The sequence below is a fragment of the Balaenoptera borealis genome (assembly GCF_965194805.1).
Source record: "Balaenoptera borealis genome assembly, chromosome: 11".
Classification (NCBI taxonomy): Eukaryota; Metazoa; Chordata; class Mammalia; order Artiodactyla; family Balaenopteridae; genus Balaenoptera; species Balaenoptera borealis.
This window is the reverse complement of record NC_138868.1, coordinates 27,095,404-27,113,084: the sequence shown is the minus strand read 5'-3', so window position 1 is coordinate 27,113,084 and position 17,681 is coordinate 27,095,404. Positions and strand designations below refer to the sequence as shown.

Below are 17,681 nucleotides of genomic sequence, written 5' to 3'. Positions count from 1 at the left end.
GCTAGTAATTGTGAGTTTTACCTTGTTGGGTGCTGGATAGTTTTTGCATTCCCGTAAGTTTTTCTTGAACTTTTTTCCTGGGATGAAGTTCAGTTACTTGGAAATGGTTTGATTGTTTTCAAGTCTTGCTTTTGTGATCGTTAGACATTTTCTGGAGTAGTGCTCAGTTTAGGGCTAATTATTCCCCATCACTGAGGCAAGACCCTACTGAGTACACACTTTACCCAGTGCCCCATGAACTAAATTTCCAGTCTGGCTGCTGGGAACAGGCATTGTTCCTGGTACTCAGTGTTCCTTCTAACCCCCCTTTCCGATGGTTCATTCCTCAGGCTCATGGATGCACTGATCAGCACTCTACTGAATACTCAGGGGGACCCTCTGCTGAACTTTGGGGTTCTCTCTTTGTGCAGCTATGTGTTCTCTGGTTCTCTCTCCTAAGAAATGTGGCTGATTTGGTCCCTGGACCCTCACCTTTCTCTTTTCAACTCAGGGAATCTGCCAGGCTTCATCTTAGTTTCCCCTCTCTGAACCATGCCCTGGAAAATACGTGAAGGCAAGTAAACTGGGGTAATTGTAGAATTCACCTTACTTATTTCCAATGTCCTTCATTGCTGGTGTCCAGCACATTGAAAATTGTTGTTTTATATATTTTGTCTGTTTTTTTGTTGTTGTTTGTTTATTTGTTTCAAATGGAAAGGTAAATCCAACCCCTTCCTTCACCCACCTTGACCAGAAGCAGAAATTGGTAGTTATTATTATTCTACTATTTATTCAGAATATCTGTTGGGCACCTGCTTGCATGAGGCACTGCACTTGGTGCTGGGTATACAGTGATGAATCAACAATAATGGTCCCTGGCCTCAAGGCGAATCTGTCTTATGGGGATCAACTTGTGTGGAAAGGCAATAAATGTGTTGGTCCCTGGACTTATGCACATAAACACAAATCATATGTGGTCCTTCCTTTCAATGAATTCAGAATTAAGGGAGACGGAGAAAGATTTGTTAATCCAAAGCAAACTGTGAAAGGTGTTATGTGTGAGATACAAAGCTCCGGGCATATTTAGGGAGAAGTAATAAGTTCTGACTGGAGGTATAAGGGAAAACCTCATGGGGAAGGTGACATTTGAGTTGAGCCTTGAAGACTGTGTGCAATTTTGAATGGAGAAGTAGAAAAAGGTAGAATGCTCAAGGTGCTTTTAAACCTGAAAGCAGTTAATCATGATTGCTCCTAGCAGACACAGTCACTGGCTTGCTCTTCCTTGCCAACAGAACACTAATCACGTGCTTCAGAGGAAGCTAGATATCTTCCAGCTCCAGGAAGTGAATCTTGATTTGCCTAAATCAGCACTGGAAATTCCATTCCCCTTGCCTGGATCAGGCATAGGCCTGTGACACAATTCTGGCCAGTGAGATGTGAAGGAATGTCTGCTGGGAGAATTTTCTTCTTAATAAAGAGAGGAAACACTCCTTTTTTCCCCCGTGCTTCTGAGAGAAAAAACACAAAACACAAAACCTGGTTTCTTGATGATGTCATCAACCCACTTGGAAAAAAAAAAAAGCGCCACTTGAATTAACCACTCTGAAATTGATCGAACATGAGACTTGTTCCCTGAGAGGACAAAGTTTTCTTATTGTTTTAGTAACTTCTGGTTGGATATTGTTGTCTTTGATGATGTTACTTGCAGCCAGAAATGTAGATCAACATACCCCAACCGACCAGCCCACCTTTTTGAAATTTGCTTTTCTTTTCCACTGGTACCAACTGCTGCTAAATGTCACTCCTCTTGCCTCTGATTCCTTTGCCTCATCAAGAATAAAGATTAAAAATGACAATATACTTAGCCATACATGCACATAGGAAGAAATAAAAGGCAATTTTTAAAATGAAAGAAAGTAATTACACAGTGAAATACCTTGACTATTTAATATCGTCACTTATTCCTGATCCTTTGGTTGAGAGGACTTGTTTAACTCTCATAGGACAGTAGAGGAATGAAAATATAAAAGAATAGAATGTAGGCAAGCCCAGGGGAAATGATATAAACTTCTACATTCACAGCAGTGCTGGAATTCTCTGGTAATTCCCATGGGAGCCAAGACTACCTCTGGAACAATCTAACTGTTGGAAACCACTAGTGTCTGGCAGGAAACCAACTAGAACAGGGTCAAAGGATGTGCCATTCTCATTCCTGAGAGTCTGCATCAATCCGGGGGCCCAGGCCTGCCGCTAGCAACATTGCAAATAAGCAAAGACTGTCTCCAAACTCCACCCACTTTCTCATTCCCTTCCTTATCCTCCTCCTCTTTTTCTAGCTTTGATCTTCTTCTCTCTGTGCCTCCTCCCACTCCTCCCCCTCACCCCCCCACTCGACAAATCACATCCTGCTTGCCAGAAGAGCACAGAAGGTACTAAGCCACCTGCCTCGGGGCCCTTGCGTTTCAATTGGGAGCTCTTACACACCCAAAGAAATGCTTCATATTGCTTGAAATCCAAGCCTCTGGACAGACATTGGGGGACAAGCCATTCAAGCATAGCACTTCCTGTCTCATGCAAAGGCAGTATGGGTGGGGTGAGGCACCAAGGAATACATCCAGGTCTCGCTGCCAACCAGTGGGGATGTACAGGATCACAAGGACTTTACCTCAAACTCTAATGCTCTCTGCCCATTCACACAGAACTTATCCTCCTCTCATATATTCAAACTCCTGCTGTCTGGCTTATCCCTCTCACCTTCCATCTCAGTTTAGATGTCCCTTCCTCCAGGAAGCCTTCCCAGATCGATCCCCTCTGACATAACCCATGACACTGAATGCCTACCTCCCCAATAACTTGTCATGCTGATTTGCCATCTGTGGCTACTCAGTAAACCAGTGCCCAGCGTAGCTCTGACATTTAGCAGGTGCTCAGTATATTGAATGAATGAATTAGTGAGTCAATGAATGAATGAATATTTGTTCACATACACTATAGTTCTCTAAAAACCATGACTGTCATGTTCCCCAGTGTACCCTCAACACCCAGCCCAGTGCTTAGGCCATGGAAGGCACACAATCATTATTCACTAATTGACTGAAAGAAGTCTTCAAAAGACGGGTACTTGGACCTATACTGCTGTTGATAGTGTCCTGATATCCTTATTGCAAGAGCAAGAAGCACAGCCCAGTGACCTTTTCTAGATGATCAGGGATGGGGGATGGAGCAAGATGAAGGAAAAGCTCTGGGAGTTCAGCTGCCCAGGGCTATAGGGGTGGGCTCCTCTTCAACCACAATTTTAGATTACTAGAGGTTCATAACCTGGGGCACACGGTGGGGCTTCAGAAGATCCGTGCATCCTCTGACACTTTAATCAAACATCCAAGCCTGTAGCTGTATGTACATTTTTCCGTAAGAGGGTCCATGGCTTTCAGTGAGCCTCAAAAGGCTGTAACACACAAAGAATCATTGCTCTACCTGAACTGTCCAATATGACAGCCACTGGCCACATGTGGCTATTTAAGTTTAAATCTAAGTTAAATTTTCAATGCCTCAGTTACACTAGCTACCTGTCAAGTGTGCTCAGTAGCCACTCCCTATTGGACAGCCCAGATATAGAACGTTTTCATCCCTGCATAAAGTTCTACAGAGCTTCTCTATAGCGGTAGCATTACTCCGGATTCAACGTACAGACAAGATTTGTTTAAGACATGTAGTCCTTTTGTACAGTGAGCTGCCATCCTTTAGAAGTGAAAGCAGACAGCCGAGATCCTGACTTCTTTTGAGACCATCTGCCAACTCGGGGCCTGCACTCCTGGCAGCCGGAGTGCACAGGGCTGCTCTGTTTAGATGGTCCCTCGTCATGTTGACGTCATCTGCTTGGCCCTCCTCCACATTTGAGTTTGCGACCCTTGTTTCTAGGAGACCTCGCCCACCCGGGTCTCCTTCCAGTCTCTTTGCGTTTCTAACCACACTCCAAGTTTGGGTAAGTGGGGTTGAATTTGTTTTAAGAGCACTTCTTGGGGCGGCGTCTGGGGCTGAGATTCGGGCTCCCAGCTGGAAGTTGGGGAGAGCCAGCGCCTCCCTCCGTTCAGTTCTCTGGAACCGAAAGGGGAGAGGGAATTTTACCCCGAACATCTGTTGCTCGACAAAGAACTTCTCGGTCTTCTTACCAGCCCGCCAGTCCCCAGCCCAGTCCGCCTGGGACCGCCCCTCGCGACGAGATCGCGGGGAGGGGCCGAGGCGAAACCCGAGCCCTGCGCCCACCACCCGGGCGGGCGACGTGGCTCCGCGGCCCCGGCTTCCCCCCGCAGCCCGGCGGCCAATGGGCGCGTGAGCAGGGCCGCCCGGCGCTCCCCTGCCCGCCGCCTGGGGCGCGCCCCTCCGCTCTGGCACGGGGCGGGCGCTGGCCGAGGGGCCGGCCCGTCCCCTCCCTCCTCGCGCTGGCCCCAGCCCCGCCGCTGCCGCCGCCGCCGCGCTCGCTCCTAGCACGCATTCCCGAGCCGCCGCTCTCATCGCTCGCTCGGTCCCTCCCCGCGGGCCGCTCTCCGCTCCCGACGATGGCGCGCGGCGGCCGCGGTCGCCACCTGGGGCTGGCCATGGGGCTGCTGCTGGCGCTGCTGCTGGCGCCCCCGGCGCTGCGGGCCAAGCCCACGGTGCGCAAGGAGCGCGTGGTGCGGCCCGACTCGGAGCTGGGCGAGCGGCCTCCCGAGGACAACCAGAGCTTCCAGTACGACCACGAGGCCTTCCTGGGCAAGGAGGACTCCAAGACCTTCGACCAGCTCACCTCGGAGGAGAGCAAGGAGAGGCTGGGGTGAGGCCGCGCTCGGGGGCTCCGCAGGTGCCCGCGGGGCCACTCGCGCGGGAACCGCGCGGACCGCCAGCTGCAAAGCGAAAGAGAAATCGGGCGCCGGGACCCAAGGGCGGGGCCCGGCGGGCCCGGCGGCTGAGCTGGGGCAAAGTTGCCCGCGGGCGCCGGGACCCTGCGTGCTGATCGCCGCCGGGGCCCGGGGTGGCTTCCCGCGGGGAGGCGAGAACGTGGCAGCGGTCGCGGGAGCCAGGACGGCCAGGGCCCGCCCCCTCCCCTGGGTTGCATCAGAAGGGAGGGGAGAGAGCGTACAAAAGAAAAATTTGTCCACGGTGGCCTTTTAGTGACATGAGTTCTTCCCCACTCTCCCGGTTTCTCTCTTACCCCCGCATTCCAAGAGAGGAGGGCTTGAGACACTGCTAAGGTCTCAAGGATTATCATTAAAGGGTAAAAGATGAAGGGGCAGCCGAAGGAGAGGGTTGATTCCTGGCCTATGTCCCTGGGCCCGGACTGGGGTGTTCTTGCCTTCTGCTTAATCGCCCCAATATCCGAAGTCAGGGGTATAAAAATCCTGTTGTTAAGAAGGGAGGGGCATTTGGGGATGGGGGGTGGAAATGGAAACTGGTCCCCTCCTTTCCGTTTCCAGCAGTTTCTGATGGCAGCAGAGGCACCCAGTCTTTTGGCAGCTGAGGGCAAAAAGCTGGAGGGTGGTGTGGTGACAGGTTGTGAATTTTACTGTTGAAGGCAGTTGAGTCAGGAACCAAACCTGGGAAACAAAACCTGAGTACATCTCAGTGCACCCTCTCCGCAGCCCCTGGGGAGACACTTGAGCTTTGTGCAAAGGTATCTGGGAACCCTTTCACAGAGGAATCAGCAGTCAGCCTGATCCCAGATGGAGACCCATCTAGGGAGGGTCCCAAGAGCCCTGCCTACTGGGCACCAGGCCTCCGGGAATCTGGTTCCTGGGGGTGGAGGGTCTTTCTGGCCTGCTCCCCAAAAAAGGAACACAGCCATCCTTGTGCTGATGGGGGCTACCAAAGGCCAATGTGGTTGGTTAGAATATGAGGCTAAATTATACCTATTGTGTAGGTGCACCATCTGCCTGCTCTGATAAAAAGAGCTTTGAACTTCAAAGTCACCTCCCAACAATCACCTTTTTTTTTGCAGAGAAGTACTTTCTCTTCTAGTTTGGGCTTTAACAAAGGGAGCCATTGATGAGTTCAGTCCATTGTATTGCTTTGAGGCACTTGGAAGCTGATTTATTCTGGGGCCCAGGGTGGCAGCCATTTGTCACCAGGGAGAAGGAGGAGGAGAGGTTTGAGGGATTGGAGTAGGGAACTCCAGTTTTCAGTCGTAAGGCTTCCAGTTTAATGCCTTCATCATGATGAGTAAGAGAGCAAGTGGTGATGAGCAAGTGGTAATGGAGTTGGTCTGCATTTGACCCTTGTATGAACACCTTAGCTGCATTCATTCATTTTTTTTTGAATTTTATTTTATTTATTTTTTTATACAGCAGGTTCTTATAAGTTATATATTTTATACATAATAGTGTATATATGTCAACCTGCATTCATTTATTCATGCAACAAACATTTGAATGGCTACTGTGTTCCAGGCACCGTGTTAGATACCTGACAACTACAAAGATAAAACCTTATGTTCTAGGCCATAAAGTACTTATAATCATATGCGGAGGATAGAGATTCAAGCAGATGCTACGCATAATTGCTGTGATGGTGGCATGTAAAAGCCACAATGACCCCATCTAGGAGAAGGAGCTCCCTAAGGCTTTGGGTTGGAGAAAGTAACTTGGGGGTTTGGGATGTCACCTGACCAGAGCTTGTGGTATGACTCAAAGGTTACCTGGCGTATGAGCAGGGGAAGGCATACTGAAGAGAGAACAGCCTGCTTATACAGGTTTTGAAATCTGTTCTTGTGGATTCGGGGTGTTGGGACAGTAAAGGGACAGGGCAGGAAAAGTGGGAGGTGGGAGTGGCGAGGAGGCCAAGGGCAGAGCAGGGAGGACCTCTGTGAGGTGGAGATTAGACATTATTCTGTACATGGTAGAAATGTCATCATCCCAAAAATTTATTAGGAAAGTTGGACTGGCAGTAGGGCAGAGAACATAACTGAGGCACGGATGGCAAGACCAGGGACACAGGGTGGCCGTGAGCGCCTCAATCAGGCACAGCGGGAGAGGGTAAACCCAGAGCCACGGTGGAGGTGGAACTGGCAGCGCTTGCTTTTGGCTCAACGTCGGGGTGGGGGAGAGGAGGGGGCAATCGAGGGTGGCATCCGTTCTCTGGCCTTGAGCCGCTGGGTGGGTAGTGGACACACCGCTCACCTATAAGGTAAATCTGGGCTAAATGCAGAGGAGGCTGGAGCGTTGGAAATGATGGGTGCAGTATGGGACTGGCAGAGCGTGAGAAGCCATTTGTCTGTCCACAGCTCCTGGTGCAACAGTCCCCTCCAAGTCCGGACTGCAGAGGCAGGAGCACGACTGGATCCAGGCAGCTTTGTCACCACCATCTGCCCATAGATTCTGAAAACATGACAGCTCTAAGGCCCCTGAAGACAAAAAAAAAACGTGGGGACCCAGAGGCTTCATGCAGTCACAAATGTGCTGCACAGTCTAAGAAGAAAATGTAAATTACTTGCCAAGATTTAACATCAAAGCGATTTCACATACAGCCCCCGATTTCCGGCTTCTCTTGACACCCATGGCCCATTTTTCCATGAGGCAGTCATTGTCTGGAGCAGAGCTGGGCGGCCTTGTTGGCAGCTGTCAGGGGATCCCCGGGCTCCCTGGACGCTTTGCTTACTTCCATTACCTGTTACCTGTTTGCTGAGTTCTCCATCCGCCTGTGGTGGGGATTGTCATCCTTAGTGAGGAAAGGCACACATTCTCTCCTCTATTCCTCACAACATTCCTTGTAAAGTAGGTGTTCCGTTTACAGATGGGGAAACTGAGACTCAGAGAGTCAAGTCATTTGCCCAAGATCACACAGGACTAGGGTCCAGGTGTTCTGATTATAGCGTTTGCTTTATTTACGTCATAGCCTCCTTTCTCTATAGCTCATGTTTGAGATTTTTAAAGAGAGAGGTTAAGATTATATATGCTTCCAACAAATATTTATTGAGGTCCCACTACGTGTTTCTTTGGCATAGATTAGATGCTGTCCTTTCCACAAAAACAGGTTGTATACTGTCTGACGTCATTTGGTCTTTGCTGCTTTGAGATTCTGCTTCTCAGTTGGCTTTGGATAACCGATGGGCATGTCACCACTGTGTCCCCAGGACTGGAGCAGTGTCTGGCGCACAGTAGGTAGGCTGAACACTGCACTGTGTTGAAAGAATTCTGCTGTGTCTAGCTGTGATTTCCTGGAACGAAGATACTTGAGGTTTAGTCTTTTGGTCTTGAGACCTGTTAAAATTGCAAATGAAGGGACAAGTCAAAGCTGTTAGTAAAGTTTACACCTTCCTGAGAAAGAGGAGCTTGGGCTACCCAGGTTCAGGTAGGAGATGGAGATTTAAGTGCTAATGAATTCATTTCCATTTCTAATTGATCAAAGAGTAACTGCCGATTTGAACTTCTGTTCACAGTAAGAAAGATAAAATTCTAGCCTAAAGCAAAGAAACAAATCCCTAATTAGCCTGTATGACATCATCCCAGGTAAATGGACTACTAGGGTAAAACTTTCTTAAACATTGGAAATAGCTTGCAGGTGTCTTTGAAGTTCCCTTCAGGGATGGCATCCCTAGCTTGGGGCCTTTTGGCCTAGAGATGGACACTGTTGAGTTCCCAGCCTGAAGTTTGCTCCGGACAGGGGTTTGGGGTGCCTTAGTGAAGTCCAGTGGGGAATTGCTGGAACCTGGGCCAGCTGTGGAGCAGGAGTTCCCAGTGGGCATAGGGGTCTTCACCCTAAGAGCAAGGGGTTGAGGCTCCTGCAGCTGCTTAGCTGGTTAAGTTTCTTGAATAGGTTCTAAAATGTCAAGGCTCTTTCATCCCTTCTTTTTTTTTTTTTTTTTTTTTTGGCTGTGTTGGGTCTTCGTTGCTGCGCGCGGGCTTTCCCTAGTTGTGGTGAGCAGGGGCTACTCTTCATTGCGGTGCATAGGCTTCTCATTGCAGTGGCTTCTCTTGTTGCAGAGCACGGGCTCTAGGCGCGAGGGCTCAGTAGTTGTGGCTCACGGGCTCTAGAGCGCAGGCTTAGTAGTTGTGGCACACGGGCTTAGTTGCTCCACGGCATGTGGGATCTTCCCGGACCAGGGCTTGAATCCGTGTGCCCTGCATTGGCAGGCAAATTCTCAACCACTGCGCCACCAGGGAAGCCCTAGCAGGTGAATTCTTAACCACTGCACCATCAGGGAAGCCCCTCATCCCTGACATTTTCTGCTTTGTCCAAGATCTGGTCTCCTCCTGCTTTAAGTTTCAAGTCTTTGAATCCAAAGTGGTGAGATTTAAAAAAAAAAAAAAAAAACCACTTATTTTGTGGTTGGTTTAGTTAGAATCTTCCATCTTTTTCATTGGGCTTAGAGCCAGAGGACATGGATTCTTACACCAGTGGTACCAAATACTCCCTCATTACTCTAAAATGAGGGAGTTAGACTATATCAGGGAAGACTGCTAGGTTTCATCTTACAAATCAACTCACTCAGTTTCTGCAGAGCGCTGTGTTGAGAAGGATTCTGAGGCCACATCAAGGTTTTTTATCAGGACAGAAGGGCCTGATCCACTAGTAGTGTCTGCCATTGGCATTGGGTGGTTGTGGGGAAGGCATATCATCCTTGGAAAAGGTAAACTTCAAGATCCTTTCCAGCACCATCGAATCATTGATTTTATTTTAGCATTTATGCATCTTAGATTCTGCAGGTGTTTGATCTCTTTCTGGAACAGGATCACACAAGCCTTGATAATAGCCTTGTGGGGTTTTTTTTAACTACAGGAAGATTGTCGATCGAATTGACAGTGATGGGGATGGCTTTGTCACCACCGAGGAGCTGAAAACCTGGATCAAACGGGTGCAGAAAAGGTACATCTACGATAATGTCGCCAAAGTCTGGAAAGATTATGATCGGGACAAAGACGATAAAATTTCCTGGGAAGAATACAAACAAGCCACCTACGGTTACTACCTAGGTAAGAGGCGCTGCAAGAGCGATTACACAGCTGGGGCCTGTGTAACAAGCTTCTTGTGGGAAACTCTACTGTCTCATCATATCTACCCGCTTTGGGGAGACGTCTCAACCTCCTAAGTAAAAACTGCTTGTGTAACATCCTGCTCTGCTTACTAAGAATACACCAAGTTGCTTACTGTGAGTGAACTTGTAGGTGGAAGGGGGCAAGGGTCTAATAAATAATAAACTGCTGCCTAACCTGAGCTTACAATCTCAGAGGTACACCCAGAGAACAAAGCAGAGAGGAAGCATGTTTTGTGTTACAGTTTCAGAATGCTGCCGAGTTTCAGGTAGCAAGGACCGAGTAAGCTGGAACAGTCCAGGAAGGCTTCCTGGTGGAGGGTGGTTTGGGAACTGGGCCTTAAAGAATGGATTTGTATCTGGAGAGATAGAGACGGGTGGGGAAGGTGGGTCAGCTGGAGGGGCAAAGGTGCAGCAATGCATTCAGCAGTGGGCAGGGTTTGGACATGTCATGCTCTTTTGGGGGGAATGGTGGAGGGGGTGTGTGCCCAGCACTGGGTGCAGACCCGCTGGGTACCTGGCAGAGCTGAGAGGACAGGCCTGAGGAGAACCAAAGACACATACACTCCCAGCCAGATTAAGAGAGGTCTTGAAAAGAGTGGAAGGAACATTTAGAATAGATGTCCTGGGTACTAGGGAGCCTCTGTATGTTCCGGATCAAATAATATGATGAAAGTAGGGCTCTGCAGAGAGAAGTATGGCATTAATATGGTCTCAAGCCTATGCGTTTCACCGCTTGCTGTAATGCCCCTAACAAGTCTTTAGGGCATGAACTGTATGGTGGTATGGAGGGACGGACACTAGAGGCATTCTGAAATCAAATGTTTCAAAGAACTCGATAGGTCAGGACCTTTTGTTTTCTATGTACCATTTGGCGTGAAGGAGGAGTGATCTGGAAGAAAACGCCTTAGGAGCCCGGTTTTCATGTTTCTGTGTACATCCTGCAGGAAACCCCACAGAGTTTCATGATACTTCAGATCATCACACCTTTAAAAAAATGCTGCCACGTGATGAGAGAAGGTTCAAGGCTGCAGACCTCGATGGTGACCAGACAGCCACCCGGGAGGAGTTCACCGCCTTTCTGCACCCTGAGGAGTTTGAGCATATGAAGGAAATTGTGGTTTTGGTAAGATATAGAAAGAGCCTGCGCTGGCAAAAGACCAGGACGAAAGCTGCACGGAAACCTTGTCCCTTCTTGCAAAGTGAGAACGTTCTTCAGCCTGAAGGGAATGGGACAAGGACCCTGAAGTGGAATACACCGGAATACCTGTGTACCCAGGAGATTAGTCAGGGCAGGGTAGCTGCCGTAGCAAGTAGCCCCCAATCCCAGCCATTTAACACAATCGAAGGTTATATCCAGTCCCGGGCAGACGGTCCCGGTCAGGTGGATCTCCTGGGCAGTTCTTCTCCAAGTGTTGTCAGGCTCCCAGTCTACTTCCATCTTGTCCTCCACCATCCTGTGGCTTTGAGGTCACCCTGGCCACTACCAGCTGGTAGATAGAAGAAGAGAAGGACTGAGGAGGAGGCATGGCCTGCCTTTACTGTTCCGAGGGCTCCTCCTACATATGACAAGGCAGGGAATGCAGTCTAGATGTGTGCCCAGAAAGAACAAATGCGTTTAGCGAGCAACTAGCTAGCCTCTGTCCTATTTGTCAGCTCTGAGGGAACAACAAAAAGACTCAGAAATGGAATGCATTGTACTGTTAAATCATATGGAAACTTAAAGTCGGACCATGCTTGGAAAGGATGCTCCCCTTGGAGTGTATTTGCTTTCCAGTGTCTTGTTGGGTCCCACCTGCCTTCATTTTCCACGACAGTAAAATAAATGCCATCACCTGTTTTCAGGGCAGATATCCCAAGGCAGTTCCAATTGTTTTGATGCTGGGAGACAACCAGCTCTGGACTATTTTAGTTACCCAGTCGTGGATGGGTTCACTCTTGCCTCATGCTTCATCCTTATGACCACAGTGACCCCCAGGACTGGGCAGTGGCTCTAAGAATCATTCCTTTTTACCACCCAACATCCACTTAGTGATAGCTAATCTGCCAGAAGACAAAGAAGATGGGAAAGTGGATTATGGGCTTCTGGATTGGCTCTGTTCTCAGGTTGGCCGTTTTCTTCAGGATGCCTTTGAGTTTCTGTGACAATGGACAGTAGACTCATTTAATTACTCACCTTAGCAAAAATCCTAGTTAAGAAGTCAAATGTATTGATACTAAATACACAACATAATACATTCGAAAGTCAGGTATACTTTTATTTTCTAATTGCCCACAGTTCCATATTTTTCTGACACCAACTCGGTGTTCATGGTCCAGTTAGCACTGGAATCTGTCTTTGTGATCATTTTAGTCCAGTGGTTCTCAAGCTGGGTTCCTCACAGTACACAGAGATGATCTGGCTGAAGGGTGGAGACGGTTGACCTGGCAGGGCTTCCTGATATAATTAGAGTACCTCTGGGCTTGTCGGTACATTTTCAGTTGCAGAGAGGGTGCTGCTTTTACGATTCCCCCCTTTGCTTCCTAGGAAACGCTGGAGGACATCGACAAGAACGGGGATGGCCTTGTGGATCAGGATGAGTATATTGGTAAGTGCTGGCCTGGAGGCCTGCTCCACTGTCCCAGCTGGGCAGCACCCTCCGCCCACATGGCTGGCTGCTTTCCTCAGATGACTCTTTCAGCAGCAGCTGCAGGTCTGTAGGTGTCACTCCTGTGACTTCCCAGCGAGAGGGGCTTGTCACACCAGCCCTAGCGGTGCAGATTCAGGGAGGCATTCCTAGTGGAGAAGAGCCCAAAAGGCTGGCCGCACCCCAGGGCTGGCCAGCAGTTGATCCCACGGCTCTGAGAGGTGCCCTTCATCACACCGTGTCGTTCTACCTTTGCGAAATGGGACTGGAGATCCCAGAGATGTACAGTGAAGCTAGAGCGGACAGTCTCAGGGGACAGACTTTACAACAGGCTGTTAGCCAGCGGGGCCTAGAAACTGGGTGGATGGAGCTGTGGTCAGCAGAACTGTTGACGTGCCCGAGTTCTCTGCAGAAAGGCATCCCGTCTTAGGTAAATCCTTTTACAAAGTGCACGATGGCCCCATGATATAGCCGTCTTACGCCTCTGGGTTTTGGTGTTTCATTGGGAGTACTGTTCCTAGTTTTTTGTTCTGAAGGGCTCCACTTAAGCAACATCAAGAAGTGTGTTTGCAGGTAACTGAACCCTGGCTGAATGAGGCTCCAGTTAGTGCCCCGGGTCAGACACCGCCCAGGAGCGCTCCCAGCATGAAGGACTAGAGCAGGCAGCATGGGTATTTCCATTTGATCCTCAGCTGCGGCTACTTCAGCGCTTTGGCACGTGGCCCCAGCTGCAGGCCACCTTCTCGTGATAGCTCTTCTTTTCCCAAGTCTCAGTAAAGTAAATGCTGGAAAATCATTTGAAGGGTGGGATGGATATAATTTTTGTGCAGATATTTAACAGAGGCAGTTAATTACCTTTCAATGTAAAAGAAGAGCCCATGTTGCCATCAGTCTCTGGTGTGTGGTTGTATTACTTCGCCACCCCATACAGAAGAATAAGCGCCTTCTGTAATGAAGAGCAAAGTTTCTTCTAATCATTTGGAATTATATTTGGTCCAAAGAAGCAAACGCTGTCCCCCTCTGTCTGTGGTAACAGACGGGCAGCTCTCGCCACAGTAATTAAAGCCATCTCGGTGGCACTACCTTTCTTTGTAGAATAACCAATGCTGACAGCCCCGTCATCAGTGCAGGCAGCAGAGCCTGCCTCAGGCCTGGTACACGTGCGTGTGCGGGAAGGTTCAGAGCCCCGGACACCTTGACAGTGGTGGCGGAATTAGACTGACAGGGAAGGCTGACTGATTAAAACGATGTAGCGCTTTTGATTAAAAATATGTGCTCTCCCCACCCTCCTCCTGATCTGCATTGAAAGGGTGCAAAGTCGGGGGCAAACTCTTTGAGTGGCTTTGCCTAAAAGAAACATTCCATTCTTTACACTGGCAGAGAGGGAGGTGGGCGCATTGTTCTTGAAAACTGAATTCTGGGTGACTTGCAGAGAGACCGGATGTCCAGACTTGTCTAGCAAGTGACTTCATTTATGGAGGAGACTTCTCGGCAGGCAGAGACGAGTGGAAACCGCTGGTGATGTAGCGTAGTGGGAAGAACACTGGAATTAAGAGTCCTGGCTTCTCCGCTTACTAGCTGTGTGACCCTGTGGGAGTCGTGTAATCACTCAGTATAAGCCTCAGTTTCCTTATCTGTAAAACGGGAAGACACAGCGCCCATGTTTCCAGGATAGTGTGGGTCTACTTGTAGCTGAACGCCGGGTCTTGCCTCTCTTTTTCCTTCATTCGCTACTTACTGTCTCTACCACCTGACATTTCCAAGCCGTTTCCATCAAAAGAGAAATTGCCCTCAGGGTATCTCTCTTTTCCGGGAAGATCTAGTGGCTTAGCAAACAATGGATAAACTTTGCCTTCTTTTTCCTTTCCCTGCCATTTTCTAAAATTTATCTATCTTATAAAATTGCTATAAGGATGAAATAAAATATATGTGAAAGCCCCCTGGAAATGATATAAACGACAATAGTAGTAAACACAGTGGTTAAGACTATGGGTTGGAAGCAGAGTGCCCATGTTCCGGTGTAGCCTACTACATTCTCATACTAGCTGTGGGTCCTTGGGTTAAGGCTGTGCCTTGGTGTTTTCATCTATAAAGTGGGAATCACGACACCTAACTTCATAGGATTGTAATGAAAAATCAAATTTAAAAAAGTATGTGCTTTACACAGCATCTGGACCATAGAAAGTGCTGATATTGGTCATTGTTATTAGTTTTCACCTGTATAGTTCCAGGCTGGGTTGTAGCGGGCTTTCACATTTGACCTTCATAATAACCTTCTGAGTAATAAGTTATTGTCTCCACTTTACAGACGAGGCACTGAACTAAGTCAAAAGCCAGGATTCATCTTCTGGCTCCCAAGCACAGTTCTTTCTCACCCACGAAGCGGCCTTCATAGTGGATAAATCATTGCATTATTTACCCAAGAGACTGCCCCCAGGTGTCTGGTTAGGTCTCTTGATTGCTAGAGGTCAGGTTTTCTTGGACTTACCTTCCCACTTGTCTTTATAACCAAGAACAGCCTTTCCTTCCAGCTGATATGTTTTCCCACGAGGAGAATGGCCCTGAGCCAGACTGGGTGCTGTCAGAACGGGAGCAGTTTAGTGAATTCCGAGATCTGAACAAGGACGGGAAGCTGGACAAAGATGAGATTCGCCACTGGATCCTCCCACAAGACTATGACCACGCACAGGCTGAGGCCAGGCACCTGGTGTATGAGTCGGACAAAAACAAGGTATTTCACCATCCTCTGGAATCATTCCTTGAATGGAGACAGTTTACACAAGATTGGTTCTGTTTGCTTCTTTGATGTTTGCCTTGGCTCATGTGGCCGTGTCCTTATTGACTTCTCTCATTCCTGCCCTACATCAGAGACCTATGAACTTGAGCCAACACTGTGATAACCCACAGTGAGCTCATTAGGCCCAGATGTTCCTGTTCCTGGAGAGTCTGCCGTGGGTCACACTTACGTTCACTGCCATCTCCTAGGATCGTAGAACCGGTCACTTTGTTGGCTGTGGGCAGGCATGGATTTAAGAGGTGTGCCCTGTGTTGCCCTAGGACAAGCTTGTTCATCCATTCATTCAGTCAGCAGACACTCGTCAGACATCTGCAGCATGTGAGGCAGAAGGAAGCCCATCACATTAAAGTCTAGGCATCCTCAGGCCAGCTCACCGTGCTGGCTCCGAGCCAATATCTATTGGTCAGTATCCAAATAAATAAATAAATAAGATTTAGAAAGAAGTCCTGCCTCTTCCCATTTTGATCACAGCTGCAAATTCTCAGGAGACAGTCAAGTTTTGCAGTCAAGCCATAAAAGGGAAGGAGAATTCTTCGGGGCCTGTCTTGGGAATGCCAGCATTGTGTGTAGACATAACTAGACTCTGGCTTCTCAATTCCTTGAGGACTTTTCTGATGTATTTTAGCACAGCTTTTGTAGCAGGAGGCTGTTCCAGTTTGGGGTTTTGCAGGGCAGTGATGGTAGATGAAGGTGGTACCTAGTAGCTTATTATGAAATGTAATATTTTAAATGTTGCAGATCAATGAAATAACATGAGCTTCATGCTGTGATGACTCAGAGTGACCAGAGTTTCTGTGACAGAGCTCTTTTCTCTCTCCTACAGGATGAAAAGCTTACTAAAGAGGAGATCTTGGACAACTGGAACATGTTTGTTGGAAGTCAGGCTACTAATTATGGGGAAGATCTCACCAAAAACCATGATGAGCTTTGATGCACATTCCCCAGAATATGACAGACTGTCATAGGCTTTCTTTTATTGTCCTGGATAATTGCTACAATTGTCTCATTTACAGCAGTTGTGTCCCCCAAAAAAGCAAGTTTATCACCTCAGATTGGGGTTAAAATTATTTTTTACTCAATATTTGCTGGAAAATAGTCATCACTGATCTTTGAGTAAGGTTTCTGTCCAAACACATTAAAATCTTGGTAAATTGCAATGCTCTATGGGGGCACATTGCTAAAACATGACTTTTTAGCTTTTTCCATGAAATTTGAACTGAAGGGGAATAAAATTTGAAAAAGCCCTATTATTCAGAAGTTGGGTGAGCGGGGAGAGGGCAGTATATGGAGTGACTGCTATGTATTTTAACTGCAGAGTTTTTACATTTGCCACTGTTATATAATTGGTGAGGGAAAATTCTGATTAAGCCTCAGTGGTATCTCATCCTACACAGGCTTCTTTCAGAGCAAGGCTGATATTTCAGATTCTTCTTCTTGACTTTGTACTCTGAGCTGTTACTATAAATGGCATACAAATCTCTGCGCATTCTTCTATATGGACCTGCTAATGTGCACAACAGATCCACCCATCTTTGTTTTTTGTTTTTTGTCTTTGTTTTTTTACAATAAGAAGCAGTTAAGAAGGGTTATGTGAAAAAGAAAGGAATTTGAAAGGTAGGGAGAAAAGATGAATGTCAGGCATTTGAAGAACTATAGGAAAATGGTAGACACTTTACCATACTTGAGAAATTTTTCTTGACATGTAAATGAAGCAGATCTGATCTTTGAAAAAGTGAATAGAAATCCAATCCATTTCCTTGCTGATCTCTGATAGGAATAGGGAGTAGGGTCCTAGGAAAGCCTGCTTAGTGGAGCTCTGGAACCCATCTCATCCAGTCCCGGTGAATCCACAACCCTTGGACCTGCCCCGGGACCACTTACACCATGTAATTGACAAAGCAGTGTTCCAAGCCACTGGCTGAACTGGAAGAAATAACTTTTACAGGTTGAACTTCCACCTTATAAGGAGAAAGTGAATGAAATAAAGGATCCCTGTGAGGATTTTCTACTGTGTCCTGTGGTGTTTGACTTCACATGTACCATTTGTGACATTATTCACTGTTGATATAGAATTTAAACCATTCGTGACATTATTCACTGTTGATATAGAATTTAACAGTGGGATGAGATGACATGAGTAAGATTATAAAAGTTTTGCATTTTAAAAATCCAACTATTAGAATGTTCAGAACATTCATATTTACTTATTTAATACATATATACTTCTCTATGCTAATTAGAGAACCTGCAGGTCATTTTAATGGTAAGACCGTTCAGA

General features: G+C 47.6%; 1 protein-coding gene across 1 annotated transcript; it reads left to right on the top strand.

The window, feature by feature from the left end:
- Window positions 1-4,412: 4,412 nt before the first annotated feature.
- RCN1 (reticulocalbin 1) lies at window positions 4,413-17,416 on the top strand. Its single transcript, XM_082343838.1, has 6 exons — window positions 4,413-4,789; window positions 9,727-9,920; window positions 10,927-11,105; window positions 12,507-12,567; window positions 15,138-15,337; window positions 16,227-17,416. Exons 1-6 carry the CDS (start codon window positions 4,536-4,538, stop codon window positions 16,332-16,334), a joined length of 996 nt encoding a protein of 331 aa, XP_082199964.1. The 5' UTR covers window positions 4,413-4,535; the 3' UTR covers window positions 16,335-17,416.
- Window positions 17,417-17,681: the final 265 nt, after the last annotated feature.